The sequence below is a fragment of the Scyliorhinus canicula genome, chromosome 18 (genome assembly GCF_902713615.1).
Source record: "Scyliorhinus canicula chromosome 18, sScyCan1.1, whole genome shotgun sequence".
NCBI classification, from domain to species: Eukaryota; Metazoa; Chordata; class Chondrichthyes; order Carcharhiniformes; family Scyliorhinidae; genus Scyliorhinus; species Scyliorhinus canicula.
The window spans coordinates 16044739-16066434 of NC_052163.1; the positions used below are offsets into that span (position 1 = coordinate 16044739).

Below are 21696 nucleotides of genomic sequence, written 5' to 3' on the forward strand. Positions count from 1 at the left end.
CATCATAATTGCCTTTCCCCCAGATATGAATCTTGCCTTGCGGTATATACCTATCCCTTTTCATCACTAAAGTAAACGTAATTGAATTGTGGTCACTATCAGCAAAGTGCTCACCTACCTCCAAATCTAACACCTGGCATGGTTCATTACCCAGTACCAAATCCAAAACGGCCTCGCCTCTCGTTGGCCTATCTACATACTGCGTCAGAAAACCCTCCAGCACACATTGGACAAACACGGACCCATCTAAAGTACTCGAACGAGTGTTTCCAGTCAATATTTGGAAAGTTAAAGTCCCCCATAACAACTACCCTGTTACTTTCGCTCCTATCCAGAATCATCTTTGCAATCCTTTCCTCTACATCTCTGGAACTTTTCGGAGGCCTGTAGAAAACCCCTAATAGGGTGACCTCTCCTTTCCTGTTTCTAACCTCAGCCCATACTACCTCAGTAGCCGAGTCCTCATCAAACGTCCTTTCTGCCACCGTAATCCTGTCCTTGACTAACAATGCCACCCCTCCCCCTCTCTTACCATCTTCCCTGAGCTTACTGAAATATCTAAACCCCGGCACCTGCAACAACCATTCCTCTCCCTTCTCTATCCATGTCTCCGAAATGGTTACAACATCGAAGTCCCAGGTACCAACCCATGCCGCAAGTTCACCCACCTTGTTCCGGATGCTCCTGGCATTGAAGTAGACGCACTTTAAACCACCTTCATTCCTGCCGGTACACTCCTGCAACTTTGAAACCTTACTCATGACCTCACTACTCTCAACCTCTTGTGTATACTGGAGCTACAATTCAGGTTCCCAATCCCCTGCTATGAAGTAAACTATGTACAATTCTTTGACCATGACAATAACTCTCTCCCAATCCAGTCCTTGTTGGGACAACCAACAACCGTGGACCCTGCCTGGTCCAGCTTTTATGAGTAGTCTTTATGTTATGACACCCTGAGAAGTAAGGGAGTGGGCACCTCCTGATACCCTTTAACTCATATGAGTATGAGCTCCTCTGGTAATTGGGGATGGAGCTTCCCCCTTAACAGGGAAGGCTCCACAGTATAAAAACGCCGGCCTGGTTGCAGGTTGATTGGGTGACCCTTCAGGATGTGGGAGTTTAGTCGTGTTTTAAAATAAATTTCTTTCTTTGTATCTGACCATGCGTCCTATGAGTGTTTTTCACCCGTTGGATTCTACACTAGTGACGAGGCTGAAGTGCAGTTGCTGCTGGCACCACGCTGTTCTATACCCGGACCACTTTGTCTCGGCTGCAAACCTAACCCTACTAAGGGCAGTTGATGGTCCAACATATGAACTATCAAAAGCTTGACACACCCAGATATGACTGACTCTCAGTCTTTTGCAGCTTTGGTAGCCTTGGTAGAAAACCACTTAAATACAAAACTGCCACTCATCGTTCCCCGATTCCGCTTTTACACTGCCACCCAAGCCCAAGGTGAATTAAACAGTGATCTGTTGGGTTGTTTAAGGAAGCTGACTGAGACTTGCAAGTTTGGGCTTACCAAACAAAGAACAAAGAAAAGTACAGCACAGGAACAGGCCCTTCGGCGCTCCAAGCCCGTGCCGACCATACTGCCTGTCTAAACTAAAATCTTCCACACTTTCTGGGTCTGTATCCCTCTATTCCCATCCTATTCATGTATTTGTCCAGATGCCCCTTAAATGTCACTATCGTCCCTGCTTCTACCACTTCCTCCGGCAGAGAGTTCCAGGCACCCACTATCCTCTGTGTTTTAAAAAAAACTTGCCTCGTACATCTACTCTAAACCTTGCCCCTTAAACCTATGCTCCCTAGTAATTGACCCCTCTACCCTGGGGAAAAGCCTCTGAGTATCCACTCTGTCTATGCCCCTCATAATTTTGTAGACCCCTCAACCTCCGTCATTCCAGTGAGAACAAACCAAGTTTATTCAACTGCTCCGCATAGCTAATGCCCTCCATACCAGGCAACTTCCTGCTAAATCTCTTGTGCAACCTCTCTAAAGCCTCCACATCCTTCTGGTAGTGTGGCAACCAGAATTGAACACTATACTCCAAGTGTGGCCTAACTAAGGTTCTATACAGCTGCAACATGACTTGCCAATTCTTATACCTGTTATGGGAGAGGTGTTTTCAGAACCCCAAAATGTATCATGGAGTTCAACCAACCCCCACCTTTACTGGATTGTTGCTTTTGAAGCACACGGCTTGTTCCGCAGGTGCAGTATTACAATTATGGACAAGTGGTTTTTAAAACAAAACAATGTTTATTCCATGAACTCAAATTCACCTTTTAAATAAACATTGGATCTCTTAACACCTCTTACTTCAAAGATAACCCCGAAAATAATATAACACTACCCAATCCTGCAAACTGTTCCTTTACACATCCAAAAGACTTAACAAATCATTCAAACAGAAGCACATTAGATTTATATTCAATACTGAGACCTTTTTACTCCTAAAAAGCAGAAGTGAACTCATCTCCCGCCCTTGACATCACTTCAGTAATATGATTAGCTTCATTTCTTAAAGTTACATTTCTTAAACATCCAATTCTTAAAGGCACTCTCACATGACATACTCAATGCCCCAGCCAATGAAGGCAAGCATGCCGTATGCCTTCTTGACTATCTTCTCCACCTGTGTTGCCCCTTTCAGTGACCTGTGGACATTTACACCCAGGTCTCCCTGACTTTCAATACTCTTGAGGGTTCTACCATTCACTATATTCCATACCTGCATTAGACCTTCCAAAATGCATTACCTCACATTTGTCCGGATTAAACACCATCTGCCACCTCTCCACCCAAGTCTCCAAACGATTTAAATCTCGCTGTATCCTCTGGCAGTCCTCATCGCCATCTGCAATTCCACCAACCTTTGTGTCGTCTGCAAACTTACTAATCAAACCAGTTACATTTTCCTCCAAATCATTTATATATACTACGAACAGCAAAGGTCCCAGCACTGATCCCTGCAGAACACCACTAGTCCTCCAATTAGAAAAGCACCCTTCCATTGCTACTCCCTGCCTTCTATGACCTAGCCAGTTCTGTATCCACGTTGCCAGCTCATCCCTGATCCCATGTGACTTCACCTTTTGTACCAGTCTACCATGAGGGACCTTGTCAAAGGACTTACTGAAGTCCATATAGACAACATCCACTGCCCTCCCTGCATCAATCATCTTTGTGACCTCTTCGAAAAACTCTGTCAAGTTAGTGAGACACGACCTCCCCTTCACAAAACCATGCTGCGTCCATTTGCTTCCAAATGGGAGTAGATCCTATCTCGACAAATTCTCTCCAGTAATTTCCCTACTACTGACCTAAGGCTCACTAGGCTGTAGTCTGGATTATCCTTGCTACCCTTCTTAAACAAAGGAACAACATTGGCTATTCACCAGTCTTCCGGGACATCACCTGAAGACAGTGAGGATCCAAGGATTTCTGTCAAGGCCTCAGCAATTTCCTCTCTAACCTCCTTCAGTATTCTAGGGTAGATCCCATCAGGCCCTGGGGTATTATCTACCTTAATATTTTTCAAGGCCCTGAGCGAATCCCTTCACAACCATTTTGTCTGCGGGATCCAGGACGCCGCTACACGGAAAGTTGCTGACTGAAACCCAGCTGACTTTGGAGCGGCAATTGATATTGCTGTCTTCCGCGAGAGCACTGAGCTGGTAGTCAAGAACTTTAAGAAATTGCGGTACTGAATCTGGGGCACTCTGGAAGACACCGCCAAGATTCATCACGGCCAGAGGACCGGAAGACCTGGCAGTGGGGTGTAGGCCCAAAAGGTGGTGGCCGCTGCCGCATAGGGTGCAGGGACAAATCCACGGAGCAGATGTACCCAGATAGATGTCCAGGTCTAAGGTCCAGAGGGCCATGCAATGACCAGTCCACCTGCCACTAAATGGTTCTGCCCCACCCCCCCCGTGTGACAGGGCATGCTATGGTGATGATCACGAGGAGGACCCCTGCCAATAACTCCACTGTCTAACGGCACCCCGAGTCACCCTAATTTGAGTGTCCCTTTTGGTAACTGGGTACACCATCGACATGGAGCTGGATAAGTACATCAGCACCAGCCTCCACACATTGACTCTCCGTGACACCGAGGCCAAGTTGGCCACCTACGCCAAAGTACCATTGGCCATTGAGGGCATCGCCCAGGTACCGGTGAAAATGGGCTAACCTACCATTGGTGTCAGTCCGACCATTGGTGGTAGTCCATGGTGGACGACCATTTTTGCTGGGTTGAGACTGTTTGCGCCATTTGAAACTCAACTGGCAGAGGGTATGTTGCATGAACCCGCACGGTCCTGAAGGGTTCCCTGAGGTCTTTGCAGATAGACTGGGGACAAAGGGGCTATGATCTAAATCAACGTAGACCTGAAGGTACAGCCTTGTTACTGCTGCGCCTGTCCGGTCCCCTACGTATTGCAGCCAAAAGTTGATGCCAAATTGGACCGGCTCAAACATTTAGGGATCATTTTCCCCACACAGAAATCCAATTGGGCCACCCCGGTTGAGCCAGTACTTAAACCAGACAGTTCTGTGCATCTCTGCGGGGACTATAAGATGACGGTGAACTGAATTTCACGTTTGGAACAATACAGCCCCTCATATCGAGGACCTGTACGCAAAGCTGAGCGGAGAATGAATTTCACAAAACTAGTGAGTGCCCCTAGTCCCGATGTTGCAGGAGGATGATGAGATCAATAGGGACAGTGCATAGATCTTCACAGTGCTTCTGTGAATGTCTGATTCCTGTCTGACTGATGGCAGCTCGCTTGCTCTCAATGACTAGGGTCATCGCATAGCGATGCAATGGGGAAAGTGCCAACTCGGCTGATCTTAGAGCATCCTTCATGAGCTGTGACCCTGAGGCAAACGAGATGGGGGGAGGGGGGGCATCACACCTCAAAAGGTGCAGAGCGCGCACATGGACAATGACTGGAATGAGTGATGCTAGCTCTATTCATTGTGGAAGAGATCCTCATTCACTATGAGAAACATGCATGACTGATATGTTCAGCCACTTTGAAGGGATGCCACCAAAATGCTGGAACACTTGCACAAAGTACACGGAGGAAGCCCTGGACTGAGCACGGTGCTTTTTTTCTGCTTCAGGAATCCAGTTTTCAGTTCGGACCAACAGGAATACAGCTCATCAGAACAAGAAGCCATAGAAAGGGTTGAATTAGAGTTATTTATAGAGGTGAACATTATGTACAGCGTCTTTGTGCATCCACATTAGAGGTGGAGGCAGCCTGCTCTGTGCCATGCCCTGTGTCTGTGATGATCTCCGGAAGGCTTTGGGCTGCTTTTGGGGCTCTGCTGCGTGGGAATGTCATCCTCTTTAGCCTGTGGAGCTGGAGCTGAAGCTATCACAGGAAGAGGAAATTTGGGCAGGACACTCTCAAAGTCACTGGGTGGATGATCTTGGGGTATGAAGCAGCTGGTCTCCCTGTGGGTGTAGAGGGCTCCTGGCTTCCTCCTTGGGACAGAAGGGCAGCTGGAATCTGGCTGAGAAGACCCACCGTCCTCTGGCATTGGCAGTGATGGATCACAGAAAGAGCCTGCACCATGGCATGCATGTCCTGCAGCAGCACAGGACAAAAATCTTGCACCAAGGCCTCCATAGTGGCCACCACCCTGACTGTATTGATGTTGTTGTGTTGTAGTGTCAGCAGAATCACTTTATACATAAGACGATGGACTCCTCCTTGGCCGATGCCAATGGAAAGTTCTTATATATTGTAGCCGATCCACAGAACGGTATAATGAAAAATTTCAATAAAAACATTAAAAAAATATATATAAATTAATGGTGAACAGGGCCTCCAAGTTGGGCTGGTGGATCTGATGCTGCAGATTAAGGATCTATATGCCAAATTGCCCGGCGGTCACTGGTTCACAAAACTCAATGTGAGCCATGCGTACCTCCAGCTGTGCTGGATCCAGTCTCATCAGTACATGACGGTGAACATACATAGTGGGCTGTGTGAATATACAAGGTTGCCATTTCTTGTGTCATCAGCCTGCGCAATTGTCCAGTGAGTGATGGAGAATATTCTGCAGGTGTTACAACGCATAACGGTCTATCTGGATGACATTTTGGTCATGGGAATGTCTGAATAGGACCTGAATAACCTGGACAAGGTGCTCCATCGAGTCCGGAGTTTGCCTCCGCAGAGAAAAATGTATTTTCACACCCGAGGTGACCTATTTGGGTTATCGCATGAAGTTTGGTCTCCACCCAGTTGAAGATAAAATGCGGCCATCCAATAGGCCCCAGTGCCATGAAGTGAAACAGAGCTCCGTTGATTCCTGGGGTTCATAAATTACTATGGGAAGTTTATCCCGGGCCTTGTAACTATGTTGGCTCCTCCTTGTACAATTTACTCAAAGAACCAGGAGTGGGTGTGGTGCAGGAGGTGGCGTTCACAGAAGAAAAAAGGCAGCTCACTACTTCTCGGCTGCTAACCCAATCTGGTCCTGCACAAAACAAAGCATTGGGCAGAATAAAAGGGCATCTGTCATCAACACAACTCCTCACTCATTATGACCCAGCTTGGCCGTTAATCCTAACATGCGATGCCTTCTCATATGGCATTGGGGCGGTGCTGGCACACAGACGGGACGGTGGCATGGAACACTCCATTGCTTTCTTCTCGAGGACCCTGGCGGATGCTGAGTGACAAAATGCTCAAATCGAGAATGAGTGCTTGGCAGTAATAGTTGGAGTCAAGAAATTCTACCACTATGTTTAAGGAAGGCACTTCTCTATTGTGACTGACTACAAGCCCATTCTTGGCCTTTTTAGGGAGAATAAGGAAATCCCACCCATCACATCAGCTAGAATTCAGTGTTGGGTGCTTCTACTCACCGTGTGAATGTTCATTTCAACACCGCCCAGGTACACAGATTGCCCATGCTGTGCTCTCAGTCGTCTATCAATACCCATATATGTTCCCTATCCCCGCCAATGCTGGATTAAATGGTTGTAGCTCTAAATTTCATGCAGTGGCAACTCAACTTTATGGATACCTTGCCAGTGACGGCTACTCAGGATCGGAGACTGGCAAAACTGCACCACATTCCTTCGAGTGACTGAATGGAGGTGATCCATCCTGTAGCCATACAGTCTTTTGCCCAGAAGCTCTTTGAGCTTAACACGGAGAGCAGTGTCGTATTGTGGGGAGCTTCATCGTAATCACCCGGCAGATCAGGAGTCCTTGCTGAAAGACCTACACAGTGGACACATGGATGCCTGTAAAATGAAATTATTGGCCCCCAGTTATGTCTGGTGGCCCAGTATTGATGGGACATTGAGAGGGCCGTACGTAGTTGCCCAGCATGCCATGAGCATCAGAAGCTCACGCTAGCGGCCTCCCTTCATTCATGGGAATGGTCGGATCGCCCATTGATTGCACGCAGACTTTGCAGGGCTTTTCATGGCGTCCAAACTTTCAAATTGGGCATAAGAAAACAAACCACTGTTGTCAAACTATGCCACACGTGATGACAGGAATCACCCCTGCAGAACCGCTGATGGGCTAAAGACCCGGTTGAGCCTCACGTTTCCGAACCTCGGCAGGAAAGTGGAGGTGAAGCGGGTGGTGCACGACCAGAGGATGTCAGAGTTGCAGTTTCACTCAGGGGACGCGGTCTATGCCCACAAGTTTGGAGATGGTGTACTTTGGCTCCCAGGTGTTGTGCTGGAGAGAATAGGACTAGGCTCCAAAGCAGGAGCCCATGCTTCACAAGATCCAACCGACAGCACTGACTTCCCCTCCATGCCAGGAACCGCCCTTCAGCCAGGGCTCCCAACCGTCTATATCCAAGCATCCTATCCAAGTGCACGGTCCAGCAGGCTGCAGATGACTTCGCCTCGGAAATAGACACGGAAGTATCCATGCAGACAGACGGTGTCTCCGGAACCAAGGTGCCAGTGGTAACACTTCGGAGATCGGCCAGAAAAAGGCGGTCAATGAACCAACACCTCCCGACCCAGAGTCGCCGCAAGCTGAAGCACATCCCGGGCGAAGCGGCACAAATCCCCCACTGTTGGCTAGCGGGGAACCTTTGTGGAAGAAGGGTGACATAACCCACGAGGACCATGAAACCATTGTAAATCTTCCCGTGGGACACGTGAAGTATGAACTTCCCAGAACGGGGGCGGAGGCCACCCAGATATACCTCATTAAAGTGTAAAATCCGACAGGCGGGAAGCATTCATATGATGCACAATAGGATGCAAAAATGAAATTTATTAAGCTACCCAACTAAACTCGCACACCCCGAAGGATCCCCTGCTCAGCTTGCACCCAGGCCGGGATTTTTAATAATAATAATAATCGCTTATTGTCACAAGTAGGCTTCAACAAAGTTACTGTGAAAAGCCCCTAGTCGCCACATTCTGACGCCTGTTCGGGGAGGCCAGTATGGGAATTGCTTTGCATTACAAGCCAGTTGTTTAGCCCACTGTGCTAAACAAGCCTCCATACTGTATACTGTCGAACCTTTCCTGTTAAGAGGGAAGCACTACTCCCAATTACCAGGGGAGTTCATTCTCGTTATGAGTTCATGGGCATCGGATGGTGCACACTCCCTTACTTCCCAGAAGGACCATAACAGCCCCCCAAATTCCTGAGAAATGTCCATGCCGTCTTGCTGATCCGTGGGACCCTTTGTCTATTTTGCCTGGTGTTGGCGTTCCGGCATTAAAGGAGGCGCATACATGATCGGTAAGTGATGCTTCCGCACCGTGTGACGAGGCTGGCCCGGTAAGGCTGGTGTTGGAGTAGGAGCGGGCACGACTATCAGCGCATGTGTCGATGGCCACGGATCTGCATGTTCCTATGGCTGGACATTCACGTTGGAGTGAGTTTGAATCAGGGAAAACGGCATCAGCCATCGCAATCTCCTGGCCATCGACCAGGCTCCATTGCCGAAATTTCGAATGTAGATTGCATCCCCAGGAACATCCTCCACGTCCCGCGTTGGCTTTGGACTGCTATTTACCCTGCTGGACATTCTACATGTTGTCCGGAATGACCAAGCTTAACTATGTCCAGAGGTGACGCCCTATGAGTAGCTCATCCAGTGCAACCCCCGTGGTCGCATGCGGTGTAGTCCTGCAACTAAACAGAAAACTGGCCAATTGGGTTTCCCAGGTTACGTTGGTCAGCTTCTTCATCCCCCTCTTAAATGTTTGGACCACTCGTTTGGCCAGTCTGTTTGAGGCCGGGTGATACCTCTAACTCCGCGAGAGCAACTCCGTAGTTGGAGACCAGTACCTCCGGGATACAGTGCTGAAGGTATAGTTGAGGCAGTCTACAGTTGCCCTTGCGGGTTGTTGCCTGCATCCTGTGGATGTCGAACCAATTTGAGTATGCATCTACAATGATTAGGAACATCGATCCCTGAAAAGGACCAGACGTCTATGTGAAGGCCAAACGTGGTCGGTCCGACCATTCCTAAGGGTGTAATAGTGCTGCTGGTGGAGCTTTCTGGTGCTCCTGTCATGACCCACATCGTTGTGCCAGCTTCTTTATATCCGTACCGATGCCAGCCACCAAATGTAACTGCGGCCGAGCATCTTCATCATGAACACACCCGGGTGTCCATTATGAAGCCCTGTAGCAAGGTGGGACAACCACTCTGGTCCCCCAAAGGAGGACACCGACCTTCATGCTGAGTTCCGGAATATTGGAAATCATTAGATAATTCCCTGTGCTGGCAATCAATCCATAAAGTGGAGTGCAGCCACCACGTCCTCCGCGGAGGTGGGCATCGGCAGTTGTGCGTGTGTGTATGCGAGATCTTCTCGCCAGGTGTTCCAAACTGTACTCATTTGCCCCCTGCAATAGAGGCCAATGCTGGATCCTGGCGGACACGATCGGCGAAATTGTAGTCTTCTTTGAAAAAGCCCAGAATCGGTTTATGGGCAGTGCAGAAAGACAGTGGTGAAAGTATGCCCAGAAACGTATTGATGGAACTTATGGACTCCAAACACGACCGCCAATCATTCCTTTTTGATCTGCGCATAATTGCGCTAAGCGTTGGTGAATGTGCAGGATGCGAATGCGATCGATTGTTTTAATCCATCGGCCATGCTGTGGGCGAGGACCACAACCACCCCATAAGGAGACGCGTCAGATGTCAACAGCAGTGACTTGGCAAGATCAAGGTGCGATAATAGTTTTGAGGACAACAGCTGCCATTCACTGCATTAAATGCCCGCTCTTGACATGGTGTCCAGTCCCACGGTTGATCCTTCTTTTGCAAGAGGTGGAGAGGACTGAAGAAGTGTCAGGGATGGGTTAATTCTATCCACTGAGGATACTTGGCAGCCTTCCAGGGCCAGGATGTTGACTGGGACATAAAGTGACAGGTGTCCAGACTCAGGCGTTCTCCTACATCTTGCTGACTTTTCCAGCTGCTTACCTCTCCTAGGCTTATTCACTATATTGTATAAATATGAGGCCTTTTTGCTTGTTCGTTGGACATCACCTCACACCTGAGTTGCAAAAGGATCGAGGAGCTGAACCTTGAAGCCGCCGTCGATACCAGGGTCACTGACAAGCTGATGGCCAAGAGACTTTTATGTTGTATTCTCATCTTATATTATTCTTTATTCTTATATCATATTATTCTTATCAATAAAGTAGAGTAGACAAACTTCTGTCATTGTTCTCTTCATTATATAGTGTTTGAATCACAAAGAACCCTTTGAGTAATCCAAAACAGGAGGATTGCCAGATTTGAGATGAATTTCCCATAATAATTCACTAATTAGAGGAAAGAGTGGTCTGGCCGCCGGGGACAGGGGACTGCTTTATCATCTGCACCTTGTCCTCTACAGGGTGCAACCTGTTCTGGTCCACTCGGTATCCCAAATAAGTGACTTTGGGGGCACGTAAAACGCCGGAGGACCTCGGCCAGGTTCACCAGATGTTCCTGGTCGGACACCCCAGTGATGAGGACATTGTACAAGTAGACAGTCACCCTCAGTAACCCCTGCAGGATTTTCTCCATCACATACTGAAAAATAGAGGACGAGACCCCAAACGTAACCAGGTATATATGCACAAACTCCTGTGGATGTTCATGATGACAAACCGGCGGGAGTCTGCGTCCAATATTAACTGTAGATATGCAAGAATTGTAAGGTCTGAACCCCCATACCCTCCTACTAGGACCGTGGACCCTTTCAGCGTTACCCCAATCTCCCCCCAGTGTTACCCTGGAAGCATGGTCACCCCCGAGTGAAAGGCTCGTCACCCCCAAATCAGAGCCGGTACCCCTTAGTCAGCCCCCTTAATAGACGGAGCCACTCTGTGAATGACAATGCTGCGCTCACCTCTTAAGGTATCCTCACAAGGGTGTTCACCAGGTGCATGCATGTTGAAGTCAGTCATGATTTGCGCCATTCTGACATCAGGTAGCAGTGGATGGATTATTTGATGGGGGTGTATTATTCTGCCTTATGAGCCAGATAATGAGGTTCCTAACATTGAATGGCAGGAAATGCAGCTCACCGCTGAAGGTACTATTGTGGCAATCTTTCACGTCGCCTACTCACAAAACTTTATGCACCTGTTTATGAACCAGTCCGAAAGTAATGAGAACGGAAATCCTGGTCAGAGACATGCTGTGGAAGCTTTTCATGTTGCACTCATCAGGACAAACAAAAATGCCAAATTTCAAAGGGAGCAACAACTTTTACTACATGAGAAACAGGGGACTCTGAGTTGGTTGAAGTTCTCCCATGGAGCATGCACCAGAGAGCAGTTCTTTCCCAAACCTTTGTTTTGATTCCAAAAAACAAGTCAATTCTAATTGGACAATGTGTTACCATTGGGGGTGCACCTGGGTGAAGATTGTTTCCTGGTTTGCTACTTGTGCACTGGGGCAGCCTTTAAAAATTACGTCTGGATTATTGATTTGCTGATTTGATGGCGGGGTGGGGGAATCAGAGGTTTCTCTTCAGTGAACAGTCTAATGCTAGCTTTCTAACAGGCTTCTGAAGCTTGTCCAGTTGCTTTGGATTTCATTATGACTTGTGGCAATTTCCACACCGCGAACAAGGGGTTATACCAAGTGATTGATTAGTGCCACTCTGCAGGATTAATCTTGCATGACTGAGCATCATTGCTTTAATTTCCTGCTTCCCTGCACTGTGATTGAAAGATTCCAAATATGTCTTTACTACGCCTCCCTCCTCATTTGGGAATGCACATTTCAGTAGAGTTTCACTTCAATCCCTGGTTTCATGACCTGGTTTTATGATGCCATAAAACCGATTTTTGACATTCTCATGTCATTTTCCATAATTCCTCTTGCAAATGGGAATGGAAAGTCCTGGCATATGTTTGACAATATGCAGAAATTTGATTTAAAAAAACACTTCTTGCAATGTTAAATGTACCCAGATGACTGTTTACATCCAAGGTGGAAGCTTTTGAACATTTTGTTCAATTATTGCAGTGCAGTTCATTTGCAAATCACTGTACAGTTAGTCATTCCTTCGAATTACAAACTCAACAGAAATGCATAAACAAACAATACTGTACCTGGAATATGTTGGAAAGATCTCTCAAGTTGAATATGTAATGAAATTTTATGGCAGTTGGTAGGTAAGATGCTGTAATTTTCTGGTGCAAGGCTGTTGATTAAAAAAATAATTCTCAAAAAACAATGATGAAATATCATAATGTTGCTCTTGAAATATTTAAAATAATAGTTCTAATTATCTAATTAACTGGACAATTGTGACCACTTCAACAGACACCTCAATTCCATGGGGAAATGATATGAGTTTCAATGCAAACTGATGGCAAGCAAGAGCCTACGACCAAAAAGTCCAGTTTTAGACAAGAATAGGATAGACAATGGAAAGTTGGATTGGGTTTGCATGGAGTTAGGGAGACTCCATAGAGGTATAAAAATGGAGTCTAGAACCCAATTCCCGACACCATTCATAGTGCCCTGGGTTTTCACCAGGGTGCATTACGAGTGAGGGTTGTGAGTTCACATCTTGCACTCTCAAAATGGTTGGCCCCATTGTGGTGATAGGCATGTCCAAGACCTCCACAATTTTCATGGAATTGGGCTAACTTTTAAAGGAGTTGTGGTCCCCGGCATCTAAGAGGTGTCATGAACCCATTCTGGATGAGGGAATCCTCAAAAAGTCTCACCCATGCCCTCCATGTCAAGCTATGCCCACTACCTAGTCCTCTTGGCCCCTCATTTCTCCAAATCAAGCTATGACCCTCTATTGACCCAAGCTCCTCATATTCTCTAAGCTTTGCACCTCGACCAATCCCCATGGCTCCTCACAGTCTCCATGCCAAGTTATGCCCTTCCACCCATCCCCATGGTCCTCATACTCTGCATGCAAAGCCGAGGCACTTCAATGCCCATCCACCTACCATACAATTTGTACAGAATCAATGCTTTCAAAAAAGGTTAGTCAACACTTCTACTTTCTCAAAACATGTAATTTCACTGAAATCCTATAAAAGCGTCAATCACCCAGATCCTTTAAAGTCTTATTAGCTTAAACTGCATGTACTCAAAACCGATTTGTCTTGTGTAAATACACATTATGCAAATGGCAGAATAGATCAAAGACTCAGAGCTGTCAATCATGGAATTTCCATGTTTTATCAGTTTAATTGCTGTTGGGCTCTCAGTCAAGCCTCATTATGCGTTAGTCAAGAGGCGGGCAAGGCGGAGCAGGGCATTTCTCCCCTCCTGCTACCCATCTCTAGGATGCCAATTCAACTGATTGTCAGGAAGGAAAAGAAGGGAAAATACAAGCAGTGTCTTGCAAAACAATGCTATATGAAATGAAATGAAAATCTCTTATTGTCACGAATACGCTTCAGATGAAGTTACTGTGAAAAGCCCCTAGTTGCCACATTCCGGCACCTGTTCCCGGGGAGGCTGTTACGGGAATTGAACCATGCTGCTGGCCTGCTTGGTCTGCTTTCAAAGCCAGCGATTTAGCCCTGTGCTAAACAGCCTATATGATGGAAATAGGCCTTTATTTTACTTTCTCTAACTGCTTGTCCTTATAAAAATTAAATTGTGAGTGTTATGAAGATAATGGCTGTATTTTCCTGCTCTTCAAATCTTTTGTGTAAGTCAGACAATTGAGGGAGGGCAGAGAAAGTGGCAGGGTACTAAGAAATGGCGTACTCCACCATGTATCCACATAGTTTTACAGCTCTACATTTCCTGTCAGAGTTTCAATATGTTTGGCCAGATTTCGGTGAGTTTACTGGAATCATATTCATATGTTTCACATGTATCAGTCATTTGAACCATAGAACATTGGGGAGCCAAAGATGTCTATTCATCGCCTAGCATTTAGTTACAATATGGTGATGGAGGAGAGTGATTTGTAAAGTTTTAAGTCTAGAAAACATCTGTAATAGATAATGGGATATAACACAAATTTTAAAATTGTGTATTTTCTTAAAGCCATTAAATATCAAAAATCTCCAATTCCTGAAACTGGCAATTTGCATTCTCTTCTGTGTATATATAATGGTAGAGGCTGAGGAGGCCACCAAAATTACTCAAACTATCCTAAACAATGTATCATATCATTTATTTTTGACTGCATGGGCAGTTTAAATACCCAGTCACTTAAGTTTTTTTTGCAAGGCTGTGCAAGGGACCAACTTGTGGATGAACTACGCTGGGTCTTTCAAGTTGTTGCATGGTGACAAGGCTGTACAGCTCAGGGGAAACATTGATATTATGTCTTCAAAATCAATCAGGGTGAGGTTTGTTTGTTTAACTAGAGGTGGGGACGAGAGGAGGAGGAGGAGTCCCATAATACTAAAGATACACCAAATTTCACAAATATATCATCTTTGGGGTTTCATCATTATCAAAAGGTAAACATTTTCATTAAGCAGCAAGCAGAAAAATGCAAAATAAAAATGATAATTCACACAAAACGTTGGTCCCATACCACAGCTGGTAAATCCTGTATAATTACTGAAAATAAATGACCATTTATCATTGCAAGAAAGCAGATAGATTGGATTAGTTTCTTGTCACGTGTACCAAGGTACAGTGAAAAGTATTTTTCTGCGAGCAGCTCAAACAGATCATTTAGTACATGAAAAGAAAATACATAACAGGGCAACACAAGGTATACAATGTAAATACATAGATGTAATGTAAATGCCGGTGCATCGGGTGAAGCATAGTATTAATCAGGTCAATGAACTTCCATATATTCATGAAGGGGTGATATGGTCTATGGTCTCAATTCTTTGGGTAATGACAGCAACAAGATTATCACCCAAGGTGATGCTGATCCTACATAAAGAACTGGTCCTCCTTTTCGAATTGATGGAGCACTACAGGAACAACCAAACAATTCTCATCCAGACAAAGATTGTTACCTGTGACTGCTAATGTAGCAGCAATTGGCCAGTCTCTTGAGAAATGTTGGTGAACAAACTAAAGATTCAGCAAAAGGGTAAAAGTACACCAGATACAAAAACAACAAAATTGTATTGAAGTACATAAGTCCTCATAGCCTAGTCATGAAAATTAATTGTGAATAGTTGAGGCCTCAGCACTGATCCCTATGGCACCCCATTAAATACAATTTAACAATCTGAAAATGACCCATTTATACCAACTTGTGCTTCCTGTGAATTAGCCAATTCCCTTTCCATGCACACATTTCCCACACCACCACTATGTTGTGTGGAAACATTTTATTTGTCATCTTATGAATGTCTTTTGGAAATAAAAACATACTTCATTGAAGCCTACTCACTTCATTGAAGCCTACTCATGACAATAAGCGATTTTCATTTGTGGTGGGTAGGGTTACGGGGATAGGGTGGAGGTGTTGACCTTGGGTAGGGTACTCTTTCCACGAGTCGGTGCAGACTCGATGGGCTAAATGGCCTCCTTCTGCACTGTAAATTCCATGATGATCTAGTCTCTCCAACCACTGGAAATATCTTCTCTACATAGGGCAGCACGGTAGCATAGTGGTTAGCATAAATACTTCACAGCTCCAGGGTCCCAGGTTCGATTCCCGGCTGGGTCACTGTCTGTGCGGAGTCTGCACGTCCTCCCCGTGTGTGCGTGGGTTTCCTCCGGGTGCTCCGGTTTCCTCCCACAGTCCAAAGATGCGCGGGTTAGGTGGATTGGCCATGCTAAATTGCCCGTAGTGTCCTAAAAAGTAAGGTTAAGGGGGGGGGGGGGGGGTTGTTGGGTTACGGGTATAGGGTGGATACGTGGGTTTGAGTAGGGTGATCATGGCTCGGCACAACATCGAGGGCCGAAGGGCCTGTTCTGTGCTGCACTGTTCTATGTTCTATTCCACAGTTTAAAATTGCAAAGCATAACTAAGTGTTATTCAACAGAAACTAGGACATGTATATTAATTCCCATATCTAATATCACTAAATTGTATAAATTTCGAGTTCATATGAACACATTACAATGAGACATATTTCATACAGAATTTTTTTAAGAAACTGAGGAATTAACAGACTCAAAGGGATTCATAAGTACCAACTGATAAACAATTAGGAATTTGAACCAATAATAAGGGTTTATTTACTGTGTAACCTTATGCACTAACCAAGGGCTGCAGTGACCAGCTGTGTATGGAATTTTATCACTATTGATGGAAAATTTCGACCAGTTAAGTGTTGAAAAAGTATGATGCTAAAGATGGAGTGAAGTGCATCTTGTCCTGGGAAACTCACAGCGAAGACACAGAAATGACGCTGAAATAAAAGATCATAAAAAGCATCAGTTCTAATTATTTATGCGACAAAATGAGCAAGAACATGGCAGATGGAATATAATGCAGAAAAATGTAAAGTTATCCACTTTGGTAAGAAAAACAAAACTGCAGACTATTTCTTAGACAGGAAAAGGTTGGGAAGTATTGGTATCCAAAGAGATCTGGGTGCCCTTCTTCACAAGTCACTGAAAGCTAATATTTAGGTGCAACATACAATTAAAAGGGAAAGTGGTGTGTTGGGCTTTATTGCAAAAGGATTTGAGTACAGTAGTAATGCAGCAGTGTTGCCATTGTGTAGGGCCTTTGTGAGACTGTACCTGGAGTAGTGTGTGCAGTTTTGGTCTCCTTACCTAAGGAAGGTTTAATACTTCCAGGAGGCGCAAAGTGAAAAGCTGTTTTATTTCGAGTTGAAAATGAAGCCGCTACTGTGGCACATAAAACAAACGTCTCAGCCCAGTTCTATTGGGAACTGCTGGTCCAGGTCTGAGAGCTATATTTAAAGATCCTGCGAATGAACTCCAACTGGATAGGCCTCTGCCCGCTCACCATGGGAACTCGTATTCTAAGAAGTCCATGGGGAGATCAATCAGCGATTCCCTGTGGTCCTCGTAAGGGTTATCTCAGAAGGATATAAATGGCATTGAGCAAGCACAACAAAGGTACAGCAGACCAATTCCTGGGATGTCAGATTATTCTGTGAAGAGATGCTGAGGAAATTAGGCCTGTATTCTAACAAGTTTAGAACTAATTGACCATAGAAATTTTTTATAATGTTCACCAGGGTAGACGTAGGAAAAATGTTTTCCCTGGCTGGTCGCAGTGGGGGGAAAGAGGGTGCATCATAAACCAGGGGGCATAGTCTCATAATAAGTGGTGACTGAGGCAAGGAGAAATTTCTGCACTCAGAGGGCAGTGAATCTGGCCGGTGCAGACTCAATGGGCTGAATGGCCTCCTTCAGCACTGTAAATTCTATGATTCCATGAGTCTGACCTTTGAAATTTTTTAACCCAGATGGCTGTGGATGCTCAGTCTTTGAATATGAGATGGATATATTTCTAGTTATTAAAGATATCAAGGGATATGGGTGACACTGTGGGAAAACAGTTTAATGATGTAGCATGCTCAAGGGGTCGTATGGCCTACTCCTGCTCCCATTTCCAGTTCCCAGTTCCGAAGGTACTACAATGTGATAAATTGTCTACACAGTAAATTTTTAAAACTATTATAGCAGTTTGTTCTAGGCAAAATTTTCATGTCATACAAAACTGATGAAGGTAGGAGACTCGAGGTAAATGGGAGAAGCTAGAGGAAGATATGAATGGACTTGGAATTGAGCAGGCAGGCGGCCGATATAATTCAATCAAGAGATATGCTAAAATAAGTTGAAAATACATAAATATTTCAAATGAGATCATAAAATGTAGGGACAGAAGTAGACCATTCGGCCCACCGAGTCTAGTTTGCCATTTGAAGAGATCAAGATCTCTGCACTAAGGAATTCCACAGATTCACTACCCCCTGAGAGAAAACAATTATCTTCATCTCTATAAAAAAGGCAACCCCTTACACTGAGATAATGCCCTCTGGTCCTAGACTCTCACACAAGCGGAAACAATCTCTCAAAATCTACCCTGGCTAGCCCCCTGAGAATCCTATGTGTTTCAATAAGGTTGTCACTTAATCTTCTAAATGAAGACTCCAATGAGTAGAGGCCCGACCGATTCAACCTCTCCTCATAAGAGAATCCCTCCACACCAAGGATCAACCAAGTGAACCTTCCCTGGACTGCCTCCAATGCCAGTATATTTTTCTTTAGATATGGAGATGAAAAGTGTTCACAGGTGTAGTCTAACTAGTGCCTTATAGTTATAGCAAGACTTCCCTATTTTTAAATTCCATTACCTTTGAAATAAAGGCTAACATTTAATTTGTCTCTCCTATTACCTGCTGAACTTGCATGCCAGATTTTTCCATTTATGCACGAGATCTCCCAAACCCCTTTGTGCTGCAGATTTCAGCAGTCTTTCTCCATTTAAATAATATTCAGCTCTTTTATTCTTTTTAAAAAAAAATAATTTTTATTGAAATTTTTTTTTCCAGAAAATATAACAAACAATGAAAAGCAACAATAAACCACCATAATAGCTGTAACACCCCCAAGACCGTAGCAACGCATGTATCTCGCCCCCCCCCAAACCCAGTAAACTCCCCACCGATGAATCAAGCCTGACTGGGACATAACAGAGAAAGATAGCAGTCGTAGGGTCACCGAGAGAACACAGATCCATTGGTTTAACTTGGTTAATGATCTACTTCACTCTTTTGCGGCAACACCAAAAGGTTGGGTGTGATTGTGTGGATTTTAGGGAGTGGACGTCCACTAAATGGAGGAACTGCTTCAGCTTTGTTCGGCGTGCAAGCCTGGCTCAACTGTCCCATGCACATGTGCTGCTAAGTGTCAGATTGACAAATGCATGCTATTAGCCCCAGAATCTGCAGCAAGTATGCAGAGCCATTAGCAGCTTTGGTCTTTCTTTTTGGGCCAATGACACCATTCTCATGTGTCTCCACAGAAAATAATGCAGAACATCAGAAAAAAGAGCAAATATTGGTGAAGGCATCACCTTGAATTCCATATTGACAGTGATGGAGAAAGGGGTTCTGTAAATGACTGAGTATCAGGAGGCCATTCCATTGTGTATGGTGAGAGTTGGGCATCAAATAAGAAGGATGAGTCACCTCAGAAATAAACATGGCGGGGCGGGGGGGGGGGGGGGGGGAAACAGCAACAGGCAAGCATAAGGGATAGTCATAAATTCCACATAGCTAAAATGTGTCTGAGTTGTAGCCAACTCTGTGGCTTAAGTCTGGTGGATTGACTGGGTCTGATCTTCTTTCTCCCGCAGGTCAATTGCAGTAACAGCCAGCAAAAGATCTACATTACACATGCGTTAGGGAATTTCAGAGTGCTGCCTTACATCCTTACCTCATACTTTCCACCCTCACAGATGCAATTGCCTTGGTGAAAGTGCACTGATTACTTTGTTTGGGCTCACAACTTGATTTGAGCACTGCAGAAGCAGTGGACCATGGAACAGTAGTCATACGTAAGGAGCAGATCTGGAAGACAAGCATGAGGTGCAAGAAGATTTGGAGGACGTTTCAGAGGGTATGCATACCCTAGTTCAGGCAGTAGAGGAGTGCATAGAGTTCATGAATGCCATGATCTCCCACTCGTCTGCGCATGAGGCCTTTTTCATCAAGAGACTAAGGACTCTCATAAAGACCTAAATCCAGCAGATCAGTTAATGGCTGCTGGAAATGAGCAGTCCTACATGTTGCTGCCGTGTTCCCTGAGTGCAAGGGGTCAGTGGCAAAGCAAGAGGAACATGAGACAACTGGGATCACCACCAGGTCTTCATCCTTTGCATTTCAGCAGGGCGGTTCACTTGTGCCTTGCGAGGTATGAGCCTTCTGCTTCTGGAGTCTCCTCTCAGAATAGTCCTGATATGGTATCACCTCCTCAGATCCTCTGCCTGTTACATCAGTGGCTGAGGTAACCACCACAACAAAGGAGGCTCCCAAATCTGTGAATGAGCCCCTCACCTTCCCATGCCCTCCCAGTTTCAGGCAGCCAGAGGACAGCTGCCAAGTTCAGCCAAGACTAATGGGCAGCAAGGTCAGCAGCCTCCTTGCAGTGCAGCTGGCAGCAAACAAGGAGTACAGTGAGGTTCGACTGTGAGTAGGGTAAGGTTGTAAAGAAAACACCCAAGTATAAGATACACCTGAGCCGAACTATATTGGAATCCTTTAAACCGTTCCACAGGCCTGTCATGTTGCTACGGCTCCTCTTTGGCTTCCTGTTCAGCTTCATCTTCTGAGAATGTCTCACACTCCATCATGTCTTCAGCAGGCAGAGTCTCCTGACTCTGCAGCACCAAGTTGCATAACGCCCAGAAGATCATGACTATCTGGGCGAACCTTGCAAGGGCACCTGAACAGTTCAGGCACCTAAATCTCGTTTTGAGGAGACTAGTAGTCTGCTCAATGGTAGCTTTGGTCATTGAGTGACTTCCATTACAGAATTCTTCTACCTTTGTCCTTGGGTTACTCACTGGTGTCATCCACCATCTCATTAGTAGGTGTCCATCCCTGCAGGCACACTGGTTGGACATAAAGCAGTGGAGGCAAGGTACTGTAGGCACCAAGATTGTTCCTAGAATAATAAGCACATTCTGCAGGATCTGCTGACAGTGGTCAGACCAGTTTGGGCATTGAGGGAGTGAAATCCTTTCTGTTTGATGAGGTCCCTGTGACATTATGAGAAATGTACAGAACTGTAAGGGTTAATGTTATGTCCAAATCAACCACTAGAGGGAACTAGATGCAGAGCTATATAAATCGATGCTAAGCCTTCTGGAAGGGTGTTGAGGAGAAGGCTAGGAGAAAAACTGTAGGAAAGCCAGTGTGAGTGAGAACAGATCATAGTTATTGAATTAGTGTAGAGATTAGCAGTAGATGAGTGTAGATTGTATATTTGTTGTCAATTGTTTATTATATAGAAGTAAGAGATCAAATTAAATTAAGTAGTATAAATAAATCTTTAGCTTTGTTTAATACAAAAGCTAGTTGTGGTCTTTGTGAACACCATGCCAATCATCCTAGAATCTGAATCACAAAGAACATCACAGGTCCCAGCTCGCCACATGCGTTCAGTCAATGATACCTTAGAGCTGGGTAAATAAAGCAGAAATCTTTGGCTCGCATTCTATTTCCCTGACTGTCCGCATTCATTGTGATCTTGAAGTACTGGCCCTCCTGAAGAGAGCATTCATCACAACCTTGTAGCAGTGATGTGTAGGTGGCTGGGGGATGCTG

At 45.3% G+C, this 21696-nt stretch overlaps 1 protein-coding gene across 1 annotated transcript in view; it reads right to left on the minus strand.

The window, feature by feature from the left end:
• Positions 1-21696, minus strand: part of LOC119953684 (dynein heavy chain 17, axonemal-like) — an 821504-nt gene that overhangs the window by 212463 nt on the left and 587345 nt on the right. Inside the window, 2 exon segments of the mRNA XM_038778213.1 lie at positions 12595-12686; positions 16650-16797. Coding sequence (XP_038634141.1) covers positions 12595-12686; positions 16650-16797 — 240 coding nt within the window.